Source organism: Scyliorhinus canicula, chromosome 12, assembly GCF_902713615.1.
Source record: "Scyliorhinus canicula chromosome 12, sScyCan1.1, whole genome shotgun sequence".
Classification (NCBI taxonomy): domain Eukaryota; kingdom Metazoa; phylum Chordata; class Chondrichthyes; order Carcharhiniformes; family Scyliorhinidae; genus Scyliorhinus; species Scyliorhinus canicula.
In genome coordinates this window covers 159,547,248-159,564,692 of record NC_052157.1, presented here as the reverse complement: position 1 = coordinate 159,564,692, position 17,445 = coordinate 159,547,248, and the positions used below count along the sequence as shown (strand labels likewise).

The following is a 17,445-nucleotide window of genomic DNA, read 5'->3' as shown; positions in this document are numbered from 1 at the left end:
TCCTTATCTCTGTCTTAAATGGGTGACCCGTTTTCTGAGATTATTCCCTCTGGTCCAAGACTCTCCCACAAGGGGAAACATCCACTCAGCATCTGCCTAGTCAAGCCCTCTGAGAATCCTATATGTCTCAATAAGATCGTCTCTTGTTTTTCTGAACTCCAATGAGTACAGGCCCAACCTACTCAACCTCTCATAAGAAAATCCCTTTTATACCCGGGATTAACCTCGTGAATCTTCTCTGGACTGCCTCCAATGCCGATATATCTTTCCTTCGATAAGGGGAATAAAACCATTCACTTTATTCCAGGTGTGGTCTAACTAGTGCCTTGTATAGTTTTAGCTGGACGTCCCTATTTTTATACACCGTTCTCTTTGAAATAAAGGTCAACATTCCATTTGCCTTCCCTATTACTTGCTGAAATTGAATGCTAGTTTTTTATGACTTTTGCACGAGGACCCCAAATCCCTTGGTGCTGCAGCTTTCTGCAGTATTTTTCCTTTTAAATAATATTCAGCTCCTTTATTCTTCCTACCAAGTGCATAACATCACATTTTCCTATATTATATTCCATCTGCTAAGTTTTTGTCCACTCACCTAACTTGTCTACATCCCTCTGTAGACTCTCTGTGTCATCCTCACCACTTGCCTTCCCACCTATTTTTGTATCATAATAATCTTTATAATTGTCACAAGTAGACTTACATTACACTGCAATGAAGTTACTGTGAAAAGCCCCAGTCGCCTGTTCGGGTACACAAAGGGAAAATTCAGAATTTCCAATTCACCTCACAGCACGTCTATCGGGACTTGTGGGAGGAAACCGGAGCACCCGGAGGAAACCCACGCGGACACAGGGAGAACGTGCAGACTCCGCCCAGATAGTGACCCAAGTGGAATCGAACCCAGGACCCTGGCGCTGTGAAGCAACAGTGTTAACTACTGTGCTACCGTGCCACCCTGAGACACAGACTCAGCAATAGTGCATTCACCTCCCTTGTCAAAGTAATTAATATAAATTGTAAATAATTGTGGCCCCAGCAGATGTCCCTGTGGCACTCCAGTAGTTACATGTTGCCATCCTGGACAGGTAGGTAAGGTGGTTAAGAAGGCATATGGGATAATTGCCTTTATTAACTGAGACAGAGAATATAAGAGCAGGGAGGTTATGATAGAGCTGTATAAAAGACTGATTAGGCTGCAGCTGGAGTACTGTATGCACTTGTGGCCACCATGCTATAGGAAGGATGTGATTGCACTCGAGAGGGTTCAGAGGAAATTCCCCAGGATGTTGCCTAGGCTGGAACGTTTCAGTTGTCAAGGGAGACTGGATAGGCTTGGGTTGTTTTTCCTTGGATCAGGGAAGGCTAAGGTGATTGAGGTGTACAAGGGCATAGATTGAGGCATAGATAGGGTGGATAGGACCCCCTTAGCAGAGGGGTTAATAAACAGGGGGCATAGATTTAAGGTAATGGACAGGAGGTTTAGAGGGGTTGTGAGAAAAAGCGTCTTCACCCAGAGGGTGGTTGGAATCTGGAACTCACTGCCTGAAAGGGTGGTAGAGACGGGAATCCTTACAACATTTAAGAAGCATTTAGATAAGCACTTGAAATGCCATTCCATACAAGTCTCCAGATCAAGTGCTGGAAAATAGGATTAGAGTAGAGAGGTTCTTGATGGCTGGTGCAGACACAATGGGCCAAAGGGCCTCTTGCTGTGCTGGAAAATCTCTATGACTGTATCCTGAAAATGCTTCTCTTATCCCAATTTTCTGACTTTTATCAGTCCTATCCTCTATCCCCAATACCATGGACTCATCTTAGTAAGCAGCCTTTTGTGGACCTTATAAAACGCTTTTTGGAAATCCAAGTATATTACAACTACTGCTTCCCCTTTATCCTGCTCAAACATGCAGGTACAGCAAGCAATTACAAGAGGATTTGAGTATAGGAGGAAAGATGTCTTACTGCAATTATGTAGAGCCTTTGTGGGACCACACCTGGTGTATTGTGTGCAGTTTTGGTGGTCTTACCTAAGAAAATTATGTAATCAGAGAGAGAGTGGAGCAAAGGTTAATTAAATTAATTCCTGAGATGGAGAGATTGTCCTATGAGGAAAGATTAAATAGAATGAGCCTTTATTCTCTGAAGAAGAATGAGAGGTGATTTCTGCAAACATACATAAGTCTTAAAGGTCTGACAGGATAGATGCAAGAAGGATGTTTCCCTTAGGTTGGGGGTGTGGGTGGCTGTATGCCTAGAACCAGGGGGAAAAATCTCAGAATACGGGGCCATTCAGGTCTGAGATGAGAAGGAATTTCTTCACTCAGAGGGTAGTGAATCTTTGAAATTTGCTGCCCCAGTGGCTGTGGAGACTCTGTTATGAGACAGATCAATGAGTTTCTGCACAGTAAAATCATTAAGGGCAATAGGGATAGTGTCAGAAGATGGTGTTGAAGTAATGATCACCCATAGTCGCATTAGGTGGGCTTGAAGAATTGAATGGCCTACTCCTGTTCCTATTTCCTATGTTCTTCTGTTCAGTGTAAGCTATTAAGAATTACAAGCATGTTAAAAATGGGATCATCCCAAATGGAAGGATCGAGTAATTTTGTCAGGAAGAAGGTTCGACTTGGTTAATGCGTCAAGATCTCTTCTTGCTCAAAAGAATTTCATTTATTTATAGCTGTATAGAATCTTATAATTGTGATGATTGGAGGATTTTAGGAATATTGACTTCTAAATATTGGGGCAATTTAAGGGTTAAAAGCCTGGGGTTATAGTGTGTTTGACTGCAGTGGGCATGTTTTTAAATGGATTTTGTTTTGCAGAGCTTGGGAGCTTTTAGGAGCCAGAAGGTGGAATTTATCTGAGAAATGCAGTTTTCAGTCTGGGCTAATGCACTATGCTTTGACTGGGGAAGTCCCTGGGGAGTTTCAACCGAGAGGTTTAAGCTATTTTGCGGCTTGGGAGATGACTTAATTGCTGAGTGGAGCCAAGGGTTGCAGAACTACATTTTGGAAAAGCTTTGGAGATGCATTGAAGTCTGATCTGTCTGACACAGAGCCCACAATTCTGTCACAGTAGGCTAGTTGGAAAAGAGTAATAATATTTAAAGCAGAGCAGTCTTGTCTGAAGACTTCTCTGAGTCACAGAAAACTTGCATGCAGGTACAGCATTTAATAAAGATAGCAAATGGAATTTGCAATTATTTGAGGAAAGATGTAGTGGCATTGGAGGCAGCTCAGAGAAGGTTCACTAGGTTGATTCCAAAGATGAGGGGTTTGTCGTATGAAGAGAGATGAAACAGTTAAGGCTTATATTTTCCAGAGTTTAGAAGTATGAGGGGAGATCAAATTGAGGTATGTATGATGATAAAGGGTATGGATAAAGTAGACATGGGGTGGATGTCTCCTCTTGTGGGGCATTCTAGAATGAGAGGTCATAGTCGTAGGATAAGAGGTAGCAAATTTAAAACAGTTAAGGAGAGACTACTCCTCCCAAAGGGTCGGGAATCTGTGGAATTCTCTACCCCACAGTGCGGTGGATGCTGGGACAGTGAATATATTTAAGGAGAGGTTAGACAGATTTTTAATTGGTAATGGTTGAAGGGTTATGGAGAATGGGCAGGGTGGTGCAGTTAAGGCCAGGATGAGATCAGCCTTGATCGAATTGCAGAGCAGACTCGATGGACCAAATGGCCTAATTCTGCTCCTATATCTTTATGAACTTATGACAAGGAAGAAACTGAAACACGGCAGGTGAACTAGCTTTTTGAAGACATTCAGCCAGTGTCTGAAGGGGTTCTAACAGGTGCCATATCTGTTCTGTAAAGCAAGTATTACTCTATGCCATGCTGAGTAAGGTGGATTGAGAGTTGTATGTTTAGTTTCTTGTTGTTTAAGGGGTAATTGCAAGCTGTTCTTTTCAAGTGTGAAATTAAAGAGTTTAATATTGTATTCCTAATAAACTTTTGTTTTAAAAATGCCAAATCCCAATTTCTTCATGCAATCACTCCTGGAGCGAAATATTCTTCCCGCACAGTCTTACAAATAAACTAATATTGTGGTTTTGGTCCAGTATCATAGCCACTGTTTGGTGTGGTCTGAGATCTTAACAATAATATACTCCCCTTCAATCATGTCCTTCCTAATCCGTATTGGCTCCCATTCTGGCAACAGCTTTATTTTAAAAATTCTTATCCTTGTCTTAAAATTCCTCCATGGCCTCACCCATCCTTCTTATTCCAGTTTCCCCCAGCCCTACAGTCCTTTGAGTTCTCTGTATGCCTCCAATTCTGGTCTATTGCGCATCCCTGCTTTTCATCGCTCCACCGTTGGGGGCCATGCCTTCAGCTGCCTCGATCCTAAGCTTTGCAACTCCCTCTCCACCGCTTTCTTTCCTCTTATAAAACTCTCCCCAAACTCTACCTCTTTAACCTAGCTTTTGTTTTTTTTTAAATTAGCTTTTGGACATTGCCCTCATGTCTCATTAATTGGGTCATTGTCAAACTTTGGTTAAAAAGCCTCCTGTGAAGCACTGTGGGACATTTTTGCATATGAAAGATGATATAAATGCAAGATGTTGTTCCACATGCTGCTGCACAGTTGTCTGTCTAGTTGGCCTTTATTTCAAGGGGTTTGGAGTATAAGAATAAAGAAGTCTGCTACAAATGTACAGGGCTTTGGTGAGACTTTGAGACTACACCTGGAATGCTGTGTGTGGGTTTGATCTCAATATTTATGGAAGGATGTGCATGCATTGGAGACAGTACAGGGAAGGTTGACTAGATTGGTCCCTGGGATGAAAGGGTTGCCCTATGATGAGAGTCTGAGTAAATTGGACCTATGTTCTCTAGAGTTTAGAAAAATGAATGGTTATCTCATTGAAATGTATCTGATTCTAAAGGGGCTTGACACGGTGGACATTGAGAGGTTGTTTCCTCTGGCTGGGGAATCCAAGATACATTGACACAGTCTCAGGTTAAGGACTGAGATGAGAAATTTCATCATTCAAAGGGTTGTGATACTTTTGGAATTCTCTACTCCAGAAGGTTCTGGATGTTCCATTGTTGAATATATTTATGGCTGAGAACGACGATTTTTGATTTCTCATGGAATCAAGGGATATGGGGAGCGGGTGGGAAAGTGGAGTTGAAGCCCAAGATTATCCCATGATTGAATGGCAGAGCAAGCTTGATGGACAGTATGGTCACTCCTGCCCCTATCCCTTGTGTTCTTGTGTGCATGGTACTGGAAACTGGTTGCCTGCTATAAGTGCCTGAACCTTGTCTTAAGCTCCATGGTGCAGCATGTAATACCCTATCTAATAGTACCACAATATTCACTGCCTCCTCTCATTTCCTGCCTTCAATAAATACTGTACTAAAATAAAATTGACTCAGTTGATACGTAGCACTTCAGTGGCGTATTGGAAGTAAAGAGCCTAAGCCCGTTGCCTGTTAGTCGCTCTTGTCTGAGTGTGACTGTGTGCATGTGCTCCCATATTTCCTTGATTAAAATGCTGTGGTTCTACTGAGCTCATTTACTCAACAAATATTTGGGAATTTCCACTGACATTTTGAAACTTGTGTGTGTTAATATGTAGACACCACAACCCAGAGAGATCCCACAATGCAGTGACGGATTTCTTGTAACTAAACACTTGTTTTTTATAAAATGTCAGTTTGTGTTTTTAGAAATGACGATGAATTCTTTTTAAAGCTGCATATCTGTAAAAAAAATTTTGAAGAAAGGCATGTTTAAAATCCTTTGAGAGAATACAACATAATTGATATAATTAAATGTTACTTCTCAGATCATACTTGGTCAGTTAATTATCAAATGTCTTTAAGTCATAGCTACCATCTTGAATTCAGGCAGCAAGTATCCAGTGCAGTGTGGCGTTGCACTTGAGCTTACAAGGAAGATGAAGCACACAGATGTATGATCCTTCTAGATTTCCCCCAAATCCAAATGTATCATCTGCAGGATGAACAACTTGCTTGGACAAGTTGAACAAGGTTTAAGGGAAAATTGTAACGTCAAAACAGTGCATGTTTCTCCTGAACAGAAATATTATTAATCCATCATTAATCCTTTAACACCTCCGTGAACATGCGTTTATGTACCTGGGGAGTAATTATAATAACAACTGGAGCCATTACTGGGCCTTTTTGGGAAATAAGACAGGCGCTAATTATTTAAAGCTGTTTGCTTGCAAGGTTAATGTCCCTCCTAGGTAAAATATATTCATCCTGCAGCTGATTCTTCAGCTCCAAAATACTTGCCATGTCTTCATTTTCTCTTTCGTACTTAGTCAACCCTCCTCAGCTAATTTCTCTTTTCATAGTTTGTTGCCATTTGATCTCTCTGCTCTTTGTTTATGCTCTTTATTTTGTGGGGACCAAACGTTAAGACTGTGGTTCAGCAAATAACCCACAGAAAAGAACGTCCTGTTTTCATTTTTTGACTTTGGAAATATTTATATCATGATTTGATTACAGAGTAACAGTTGTAATTCCATTAACACACTTCCTGCCCCTAAACTGCATCTTCGTGTGACTAATGGACCAGAGTGGGTGGGTGGCGGACTGAGGGAGAGAGAACTGGCAGACACTGAAGCGCTGACATATGTGTTGATGAAAGTGGCCCTTTGTTCTGAATTTTTTTTTCTCTCTCTGCTTTCATTCACAGGTCTTCACAGAATTGATAATTTTGCTGAGAAAAGGCCACTCCTTGGTGTGTGCAAAAGTACAGGATCAGCAGGGTGAGAGGAAACACGTTTGACAAAAATATAAACCAGATGCAGAGTGGCGGGAGTGAAGTACCAGGACAGTGGGGAGGGCATTTGGTAGAGTAGGAAGGTTGGGAGTGAGGCGGAGGGGTGGGGGAGTGTGAAAGGAATCTGCGTTTTCCAGCTACATTGTCCGCATTTTGGAGCACAAAATATGCATGGCACCAATGATGTAGACTGCTAGTGAGGGGAGTAGTGTTAAACTATCAGTCTTTGTGGTTAGTAAAATGTGCCAATGCCTGAAGCTCGATGCTGCATTACATAGTTCACATGAGAAAACGTTTAAGCATCTCTACATGTGAAACACAAGTCAGTGTTTCATTTTATTTTGTGCTTCTTTTTAGCTACTTTTGCTGTTAATGCTTTATGTATGAATAATTTCATGAGGAGGCGGAGACACAAGAGGTGACTGAATAAACTCTCATTCATGCGAGGCAAAGCTATGCTGTTATTATAAAATTAGTGGCTGAAATCTTACCAGCTCTGCTACACATTGATAACTATAACACACAAATGAAAATGTCTTCATTCCATGTCTGCAGGTACTGTTCTTTGATCATAACCAAACCAAATGTGCTTTGCTTGTATGGTATGTGCTGAATTGGCTGTTTGTTAGCACAACATGGATACAACGTCAAAAGATCAGGAGTCAGTAGAACTAGGGGGACTGCCAAGGACTGTTTGTGTCGGCTTCAGTTCCTTGTGTTCAAAGTCAAGCTTTGCTGTGTGATTTTTCAAATGTTTTATAAATGATGTGTAGGTGCCGTTGTGGTTGCGTTACTGGAGATGACGTCTGTTGTCTGTTTGTACTGTCTGCAAGGGCTCAGCTGTTCCCGCTTGACCTTGGAGGCCATGATGTGATTGGTTTCAAAAGATTAACTGAGTGGTGAGAGACACTGCTTATTTCCACTTCCTGCAAAGCCCACTCTATAAGTACCAGTGACTGTGGGCCTATAACCCAAACTTGACCTGAATTTATGTGTAATTCTCAGCAACGTTGAAGTGTTTTTGTCCTAAATGAGAACATACGTTCCCTACCTTTTTCCTTCCCGACCATCACACAATCTCTCTCTTTACTCCGTCTCTCTCTTCCCCCACGTCCCCCAGTTCCATGCGATACCTCTCTTCGATGTCAGACAGAAAGGACTGAAAGGATATTGTCTTAAAAGTTTGAGCTGTTTGAATGATTGGTTCTGCAGGGCTGTGTCTCTTAGTTGTTTCAATACTGCGATTTGCCTCGCTTTGGATGGGATATTAACAGATTGGACTGAATTGAATTTTGTACGAGCCTGCTGCAAATGACTTACAATTGATTTAACTTTTCCACAAGCCACATCCCGAATGGCTCTACTACGTTCACTAATCTTCTGGGACATGAGTTTGTTCAAAGTTCTCAGCAATCAGTCAACAATATTGTAAATTGCCGAAACAAGAGAAGCAATTTATTTCCACTCATACGAACCTCTTCACTTTAGTACCTCTTCCATCAGAAACAATGTTGTTTAGCATTGACCAAAATAACCTACAGCAAAACCAATGTTAACTCATGGGAATCTTTCTTAGCAGCAGACTGAAATCTGAAAGAAATGATTCAAGAGGCGTTGACATGTATCATTTGTGTATCTTTTCTATCTGAAATTGTGGCTTTGAGTTCTGAAAGAATTTAAAGGAAAGGCAGTATGTGATCAGGAGAAGGACGTACCAAATATCTCTAGTCTGATATGCCTATATTTCAAGGTACAAAAAAAATTGTTGATGGAAAATTCCAACAGATGACTTTCCACAATGGAGCATTGGTTTTGCAGGCAACCAAGACTTGGCAGGAGTAGCATAGTCTTTTGGATCAGTGGGTCACGTGTGAGCAGCAAGATTCATTGGAGGGTCTAGGTTTGTGCTGAGGAGGGACCAGTCACTTTCTCACAGCAAAGTTGAAGAGAGAGCCAACACCATTTTGTTGACATGTTTCCAGCTGCCAATTTGCATATCAGTGTCAGAAGCACTAGTTACATGGCGCTTAGAAAGAGGGAGGATGATAAAGGAAGAAGGTCAAGGCTTTGGAGAATGTACAGAGAAAATGTTACAACATCACACCAGGGATGAGGGAGTTCACCTATGTGGCGAGATTGGAGAAGCTGCAACTTTTCTCGTCAGAGTAGAGAAGGGAAAGAATAGATGTCAAAATTACGAGGGATTCTTAATAGAACAAGCAAAGAGAAATTATTTCCTCAGGCAAGTGGGCCAGTAACAATAACACCTCCTCCACAATAGTCCTCAATACCGGGGCCCCGCAAGGCTGTGTACTTAGCCCCCTACTATACTCCCTGTACACACACAACTGCATGGCAAAATTTGGTTCCAACTCCATCTACAAGTTTGCTGACGATATGACCATAGTGTGCCGAATCTCGAATAACGACGAGTCAGAATAGAGGAGGGAGATTGAGAATCTAGTGGAGTGGTGCAGCGACAAGAACCTATTCCTCAATGCCAGCAAAATTAAAGAGCTGGTCAGTGACTTCAGGAAGCAAAGTACTGTACACACCCCTGTCAGCATCAATGGGCCTGAGGTGGAGATGGTTCGTAGGGGTACACATCTCCAGAAATCTGTCCTGGTCCACCCATGTCGACGCTACCACCAAGAAAGCACAACAGCACCTATACTTCCTCAGGAAACTAAGGAAATTCGGCATGTCCACATTAACTCTCACCAACTTTTACAGATGCACCATAGAAAGAATGCTATCTGGCTGCATCAGAGCCTGGTATGGCAACTGCTCGGCCCAAGACCGCAAGAAATATCAGAGAGCCGTGAACACAGCTCAGTCCATCACACAAACCTACTTCCCATTGATTGACTCTATCTACACCTCCTGCTGCCTGGGGATAGCGGGCAGCATAATCAAAGACCCCTCCCACCCGGCTTACTCACTCTTCCAACTTCTTCCATCGGGGAGGAGATACAAAAGTCTGAGAACATGCACGAACAGACTCAAAAACAGCTTCTTCTAAGGAAATGGATGGTGGGTACAGGGTCGGTTTGGAGCGGATGGAGGCTGCTTCGTGCAGGGGCACTAGTTTGGCAGCCCTTGTTATGGCGCCTCTGCCGCTCCCACTGGCACAGTACTCCACCAGCCCTATAGTAGTATCGGCTCTTCGGATCTGGGGCCAGTGGAGGAGGCACATAGGAGAAGTGAGAGCATCAGTGTGGACCCCAATCTGCGGCAATCACCGATTTGCCTGGGGAACATGGACGGCTGATATCGACTGTGGCGGAGGGCAGGGATTGCGAGGGTGGGTGATCCGTTCTTGGAAGGGAGCTTCCCGAGCATGAGGGCGTTGGAGGAGAAGTTTGGGCTGGCGGGAGGAAATTACTTTATATACTTACAGGTGCGGGATTTCGTGCGCAGGCTGGTGCTGTCCTTCCCACGCCTCCCGCCAAAGGGGAGGCGGAATAGGGTATTATTGAGGGGAGAGGTAGGTGAGGATAGAGTCTCAGATATTTGCAAAGAACTAATGGGTGCAGAGGGTACACAGACTGAGGACCTGAAGCTTAAGTGGGAGGAGGAGCTTGGGGGGGGGGGGGGGAGATGGAGGGAGGGGGAGGGGGAGGGGAGATGGAGGACGGTATTTGGGCAGAAGCTCTGAGCAGAGTAAACACGGCCGCAACGTGCGCCAGGCTCAGCCTGATCCAGTTTAAGGTCGTGCACCGGGCCCACATGACGGTGGCCAGGATGAGTAAATTCTTTAGGCTGGAAGACAAATGTGCCAGATGCGCTGGTGGGCCGGCCAGTCACATGCACATGTTCTGGTTGTGCCCTAAACTCAGGGGGTACTGGCAGGGTTTCGTGGACATCATGTCCTGGGTTTTGAAAACTGGGGTGGTAATGAGTCCTGAGGTGGCAATCTTTGGGGTGTTGGAGGACCCAGGAGTCCAGGAGGAGAAGGAGTCCGACGTCTTGGCCTTTGCTTCCCTGGTAGCCCGGCGACGAATACAGTTCGCATGGAGGGACTCAAGGCCCCCAAAGACCGAAGCATGGCTATCGGACATGGCGGCAGCTTTCAAGGTCTAGAGAAAGTTAAGTTTGCCTTGAGAGGCTCACTATTGGGGTTCGCCCGGAGGTGGCAGCCATTCATTGACTTCTTCGCGGAGAATCAATCGTCAGCAGAGGGGAAGGGGGGCGTGGGGGCTAGGGTAGAGTAGGGGGTGGTTTAGGCAGGCCCTTGCGAGAATGGAATTGTGGCTTGTACTATGCGCTATTTGCTTTTCTTTTTGTACAGTACCATACAATGTCATTGTTTTATATGCCAAAAATACCTCAATAAAATTGTTTATTAAAAAAAACAGCTTCTTCGCCGCTGTTAGCAGACTCCTAAACAACCCTCTTATGGACTGACCTCATTAACACTACATCCCTCTATGCTTCACCTGATGCTGGTGTTATCTAGTTACATTGAGTACCCTGTGTTGCCCTATTATGTATTTTCTTTCATCTCCTTTTCTTTTCATGTACTTAATGATCCGTTGAACTGCTCCCAGAAAAATACTTTTCACTGTACCTTGGTACACGTGACAATAAACAAATCCAAACAATCCTTCTGTGCAACAATATTCTATGATTCTTTTTTATTTAGCATGTTGGGACACAATATAAAACATCTAGTTTATTCTATGGATGAAGATACCATAAAATCATAGATGATTAAAGGGTTAAAAGGATTAGGTGGGGTTGCTGGGTTACGGGGATTGAGTGGAGGTGTGGGCTTAAGTTGGGTGCTCTTTCCCAGGGTTGGTGCAGACTCGATGGGCCAAATAGCCTCCTTCAGGACTGTAGGGATTCTATGATTCTATGACATGTTCTAGAAAAATAACTATGCAAATCCATCTGGTTTGCTAATATTCTTTAGGGAAGGGAACCTGTCATACCTAACCAGTTTGGCCTACGCGTGCCTCCATACCGACAATACATGATAACTCCTCAAGTATACTCCATTGAAGACAATCATTGCAAAATAGAACAATAAAGAGATGTATAGGATAGCCCCATAAACAATGACCCAGGCAGTAGTTTAGGGCAAAGATTCGGGTTGTCCATGCCCACGTGGCCCCTTCAATAACATTTGGAAGTTGCTGTCACAAAGCTAATTTATGCATGAACTTGTGAGCTAAATTCAAAAATTAATGCAAGGAGAAAAATTAGCAAATGATGTAGTTATGGCTTGGGCAGTCCCTCAGGGTCAAGGATGACTTACTTCCACTCTGGGGAGGTGGGTTCTGCAGTAGCTGAATAGTCCACTCCTGGATCTGCAGATTCTGCTACAGGTTTGGCAGGTGGTGTTTGATGAGGTGGTTGGGACGCTCTGGATTCTATGCTCTCTTACAGCTGTTTACCGTTGGCTTCCACATGCTCCACCCTGTGATGCTTGAGGTGATTGGTACCTCCTTCTCCAGTTTGTAAGTTCTCAGGCATGCGATTCCGATGTGTCGATGGGATGTTGCATTTATTTAGAAGGCTTTCAGAGTATCCTAGTAACGATTGCTCGGCTCTCCTAGTGATCACTTGCCATTGTGGAGCTTGGAGTAAAGCACTTGTTTTGGGAGTCTTGTGTCGGGCATGTGACCCACCCATCACAGCTGGTCGAGCATGACCAGTGTCTCATTACTGGGGGTATTGGACTAGGAGAGGACGTTTATGTTGCTACGCCCATCATGCCTATGGATTTGCAGGATTTTGCAGAGGCAACGCTGGTGATAGCTCTCCAGGGATTTAAATGTCTACGTACATTGTCCATGTTTCTGATGCATACAGGAGCTTGGTGCTGGATTTGAGGTGACTCGGTGACACTGCCAGGCTGACAGGGGAACTGCCAGAGTGTCTGGGTGGCACTGCCAAAGGCCTGGGCATGCCCATGAAAGGGGTTATGAGGGGGAGTATGAAGGGTGTGGGAGGTGAAGAGTGTGTATGAAGGGGTCTCATAAAGGTTGGGGGTTTAGGGTAGGCGGCTTGAAAGGGGGGTTTCCTGAAAAGAGGGGGCCAGCAAGGGGGGGGGGGATGGGTGGGGGAGTCCTGAAAATGGTGGGGTTCTCAGTGACCCCATAGCAAATGCCCCTGTGTACGGGAAGTGACAGTGCCTGTTGATGAGGAGGTGGGGGTGGGGGGCCTCAAGCTCACTAAGAGATCAGGGCACCCTTCCAAAATGGTGGCCAGTTTAACTCCCCGGTGATGAAAACATTTAAAAGTATGGCCTTCACCGGGGAGAAACTCCCCAAGGCTCAAAAAAGTGACTAAGGGTGCGATCTAACGAAAAAAAGGAGTCCCTTTCTGGGTTGGATTATTGGAGTTGTTTCCGGTGCTTAGGAACACAGGAATTAGGAGTAGATGTAGGCAATTCAGTCCTTCGAGCCTGCTCCTCCATTCAATCAGATCATGGCTGATCTCTTCCTGGTCTTAAATAAACCTCCCCACCTGATCCCCATATCCCTTTCACCCACTTTCTATAGAAATATAATTATCTCCTTCTTGAAACCATTTAATGACCCCGATTCCACTGTACTATGGGGCAGCGAGCTCCACAAATTCACCACCCTCTGCGAGAGGTAGTTCCTCCTCATCTCAGTTCCAAATCTGCCGCCTTGCAACCTATATCCGTGACCTTTTGTTCTCGCTTGTAGCGGCGGGAACGACCCTACTATCGAACAGCACAGTTATGAGCCGCACTTAGTCGCATTTCCTGCACTGAGGAGCTCTGCTCACCAATGCAGGAAGAAGAGATCAAAAATGGTGCCTTAGTTTCCTGAGGAAATATAGGTGCCGTGGTGCTCTCTTGTAGCGTTGAAGTAGATGGACCATGTCAGCTTGTTGGTGATGTGTACACCTAGGAATTTGAAGCTGTCAATCATCTTCACCTCAGCACCATTGATGCAGACAGGGGTGTGTATGACACTTTGCTTCCTGAAGTCGATGACCAACTCCTTAATTTTGCTGACATTAAAGGAGAGATTGGTGTTGTTGCACCATGCCTCTAGGTTCTCTATCTGCCTCCTGTACTCTGATTCATTGTTGTTTGAGATCCGACCCACTACGGTCGTATCATCAGCAAACTTGCAGATGGAGTTGGAGCCGAATTTTGCCACACAGTTGTGAGTGAGTAGGAAGTACAGTAGGGGACTAAGTTCGCAGCCTTGCAGGGCCCTGGTATTAAGGACTATCGTGGAGAATTTTTCATTATTTATCCTTACTGATGGTGGTCGATGAGTCAGGAAGTCGAGGATCCAGTTTCAGAGGGAGGAGCTAAGTCCTAGGTTTGAGTTTTGATATGAGCTTGTCTGGGATTATGTGTTGAAGGCGGAGCGGTAGTCAATGAATAGGAGTCTGGCATAGGAGTCCATGTTGGCGAGATGCTCCAGGGATGAGTGTATAGAATCATGGAATTTACAGTGCAGAAGAAGACCATTCAGCCCATCGAGTCTGCACCGGTCCTTGGAAGGAGCACCGTATCTACGCCCAGAGCCCCACCCGATCCCTACACCTCCAACCTATCCCCGTAACCCCACCAAACCTTTTCTGGAAATTGAGGGCAATTTAGCATAGCCAATCCACCTAACCTGCACATCTTTATCTTTGGACTGTGGGAGGAAACCGGAGCACCCGGAGGAAACATGCAGGCACAGGGAGAACGTGCAGACCCCGCACAGTGAGCCAAGCCGGGAATCGAACCTGGGACCGTGGAGCTGTGAAGCAACTGTGCCAACCACTGTGCTACCGTGTAGGGCCAGGGTGATAGCATCTGCTGTCGACCGATTGTGGCGGCATGCACATTGCAGTCTATCAAGGCATTCTGGCAGTATGGAGTTGATGTGTCTTATGACCAACCTCTCGAAGTACTTCATAAAGATAGATAGCAAGGCCACCGGACTGCAGTCATTAAAGCACGTTGCCTGGTTCTTGTTTAGCATCGGTATGATGGTGATGTACACCAAAGTTGGAACTGCATGCAACTTGTAGGGGTGTGTGCAAGTGATATTGTTCCCATGAGTGTTTCTGCACTTATCCTTCTCCATGGTAGAGATAATGGGCTGGAAGGTTCTGTTAGGTAACCTTGCAAATTTCTGCAGCGTACCCCATAGAGTACATACGGGTGCCATAGTACACCAGTGGTGGTGAAGATGGATATTAAACAAGCTAATACTTTGTCACAGAGAGCACCAAGCCTATTGAATGTGCACCAGTGAAATTCCAATGGTCTGCAGGCTAATATTATTCCTTAACTAACACCCAAAATGAGAAGGGGAAAAATGGAAACAAATCATGTACTCCAATTCCTATTACCTCGATGGACATCCTGTCCCATGTGCTGAAAGATCTGTGGGTCAAGAATCGACCCGTTCAGTCACATGAAGACCCATGCCAGAACCCCTTGATCCTGAGTAAACAGTTACCCTCGAATCAAGGGACAGCTGATGGCAATTATCAATATAAGTATTGCAGTGGCACAGAGGGAACACCCGACTCCAACACCTTCTCAGGGCAGTAAATATGGTCCTGTCAGTGCATTCCGAGAAGGTATTTAAAAGAAGAAGGCAAGGTAGAATGAATTCAGTCGAATTAAAATTTGACAGGTTTACAGCAAGTAGACATCCTGCTTCGCCAGTTTACCGTGCCTTCAAGCTTATCTCTGTTGTTGTCCATAAATGTGTCTTGCAGCACAGTAAGTTAAAGACACATCTATCTTATTTTTAAACAAGAGACTGTTCAAAATGGATAATCATTGTTCTACAAGAACAGACTCTCACAATCAATTTGGGTGTTTTTCTTCTGTTTCTGGTGTCTATAACATTGCACAGTTCCTTGCATTAGTGAAAAAAAAAGCTGTGCAAAAGGACTGTGTCGCAACAGATTTGCTTTGTAATAGATCAGTGTTTTTCCTGTGTGTGTAGAGTTTTTGGTTGCTGGTTATAAAATTTACTTCAGCTGCAGGAAATCTATCCCTGATGGTCATGGCAGATGTCTCCTGTGCCTCCCACAGGACCACGACTTTTGAGAATTCTGATAGCATTTTCATGGAAGGTCAAAGAAACAAAATACTTTTGAGACCCAATTGCAATTAGAGACGCAACGTACTGAATCGTACTCTGTGCGCACTAAGATTCAAAAATTCAACAAGAGTAACAAACCAGAACTCATCCCTTCTTGACCACAATGTGAAGGAGGCTTGTGGATCTTACCCAAGTTTCATGGTACATGTCTGCCTCCTTACAGCAGCGTGCTCTTCAGTGACTATAATTGGAAAGCTTAATGCAAAGAAACGATTTAAAATATCAAACGTTATGAACTTTTAGAGTCTGGTAGCTGGAAAGAGTCTGGTGTGATTACTTCATGACACCCCAATGTACCAGGTCCTGAGGTCTTGCATGGATATTGAGCTTGGAGACAAGCTTTGGTCTTGCTGTGAATGTCATCATTTGTAACCTGCCTGCGCTTAAAATTGGAGGTATGAACACTTGTGATATTGATATTGATTTACCTTGGATGCTCCTCCTATATGAAGAGACTGTATCGTTCTGTTGGAAAGTTCAAACGCCATTATAGAATTTTTCAGACATGTATCCAAGTAACATTCACGCCTCACAAATGCCAGGCAGTGACCATTTCCAATGAGAGATAATCTAACTAACGCCTCCATGAGCATTCAATGGCATTGCCATTGCTGAATCCCCACTATCAACATTCTGAGGTTACTGTTAACAAAAAGCTGAACACGACCAGCCGTATAGATACTGTGACTACAAGAGCAGGTCCGAGATTGGGAATTGTGTGGCGAATAACTCGCCTCTTAACTCCCCAAAGCGCTTACACCATCTACAAGGCGCAAGTCAGAAGTGTAATGGAATATTCTCCACATGCCTGTATGAGTGCATCTTAACGACACTCAAGAAGCTCGACATCATTTAGGACAAAGCAGCTCTTGATCACTACCCCATTCACCTTAAGCATTCACTTTCTCCACCACTGATGCACAGTGACAACTTTGTGTATTCAAGATGCCTGCAACAGATCGGCAAGACTCCTTTAAATGCACCGTTGAAACTTCTACCACTTTGAAGGACAAGGACAGAAGATGTATCGTAACCAGCTGCAGAATTCCCAGACTTTGACATGCTCATGTAGCCACAATATCTATATAGCTAGTCCAATATCTGGTTAATGGCGAATCTCAGGATATTGATGCTGGGGATTCAACAACGGTAATACCATTAGTAGCGTGTACGAGTGAGTCATAATGGAACTTAATCTGATACGGAAGATTTATTTGTTAAACTGAGGCAACTAACTTTGATGAGTGACTCGTTAAACTCCATAGTTCAAAAGTAAAAATGTTGAATAAATTCCTCAGATTTAATTTACAAGTGTTCCAGTCGAGTACTCCACTGGATGATGCATTCCATTCAAGTAGCATTGCTTGGATTGATGGTAATGTTCATGAAATTGTAAGGGGAATGATTACAGTGCAAATTGCCCCCAGTATGTGAAATTAAGCATTTTTGTTGAAGGTCTTTATGAATTGACTGGTGAAGTTTTCATTGTACATTCAATAACTGGTGAATGCGCTCCCAGCATCAAACAGAAAAATGGAATTGTTCAGTCAAATACTTTG

At 44.0% G+C, this 17,445-nt stretch overlaps 1 protein-coding gene across 3 annotated transcripts in view; it reads left to right on the top strand.

The window, feature by feature from the left end:
• bcas3 (BCAS3 microtubule associated cell migration factor) overlaps positions 1–17,445 on the top strand; it is a 1,085,633-nt gene that overhangs the window by 137,571 nt on the left and 930,617 nt on the right. For all 3 annotated transcript variants that reach the window (XM_038814687.1, XM_038814685.1, XM_038814686.1), the window contains exon 7: positions 6,693–6,765. In XM_038814687.1, the coding sequence (XP_038670615.1) occupies positions 6,693–6,765 (73 nt within the window). The remainder of the gene's footprint in view (positions 1–6,692; positions 6,766–17,445) is intronic.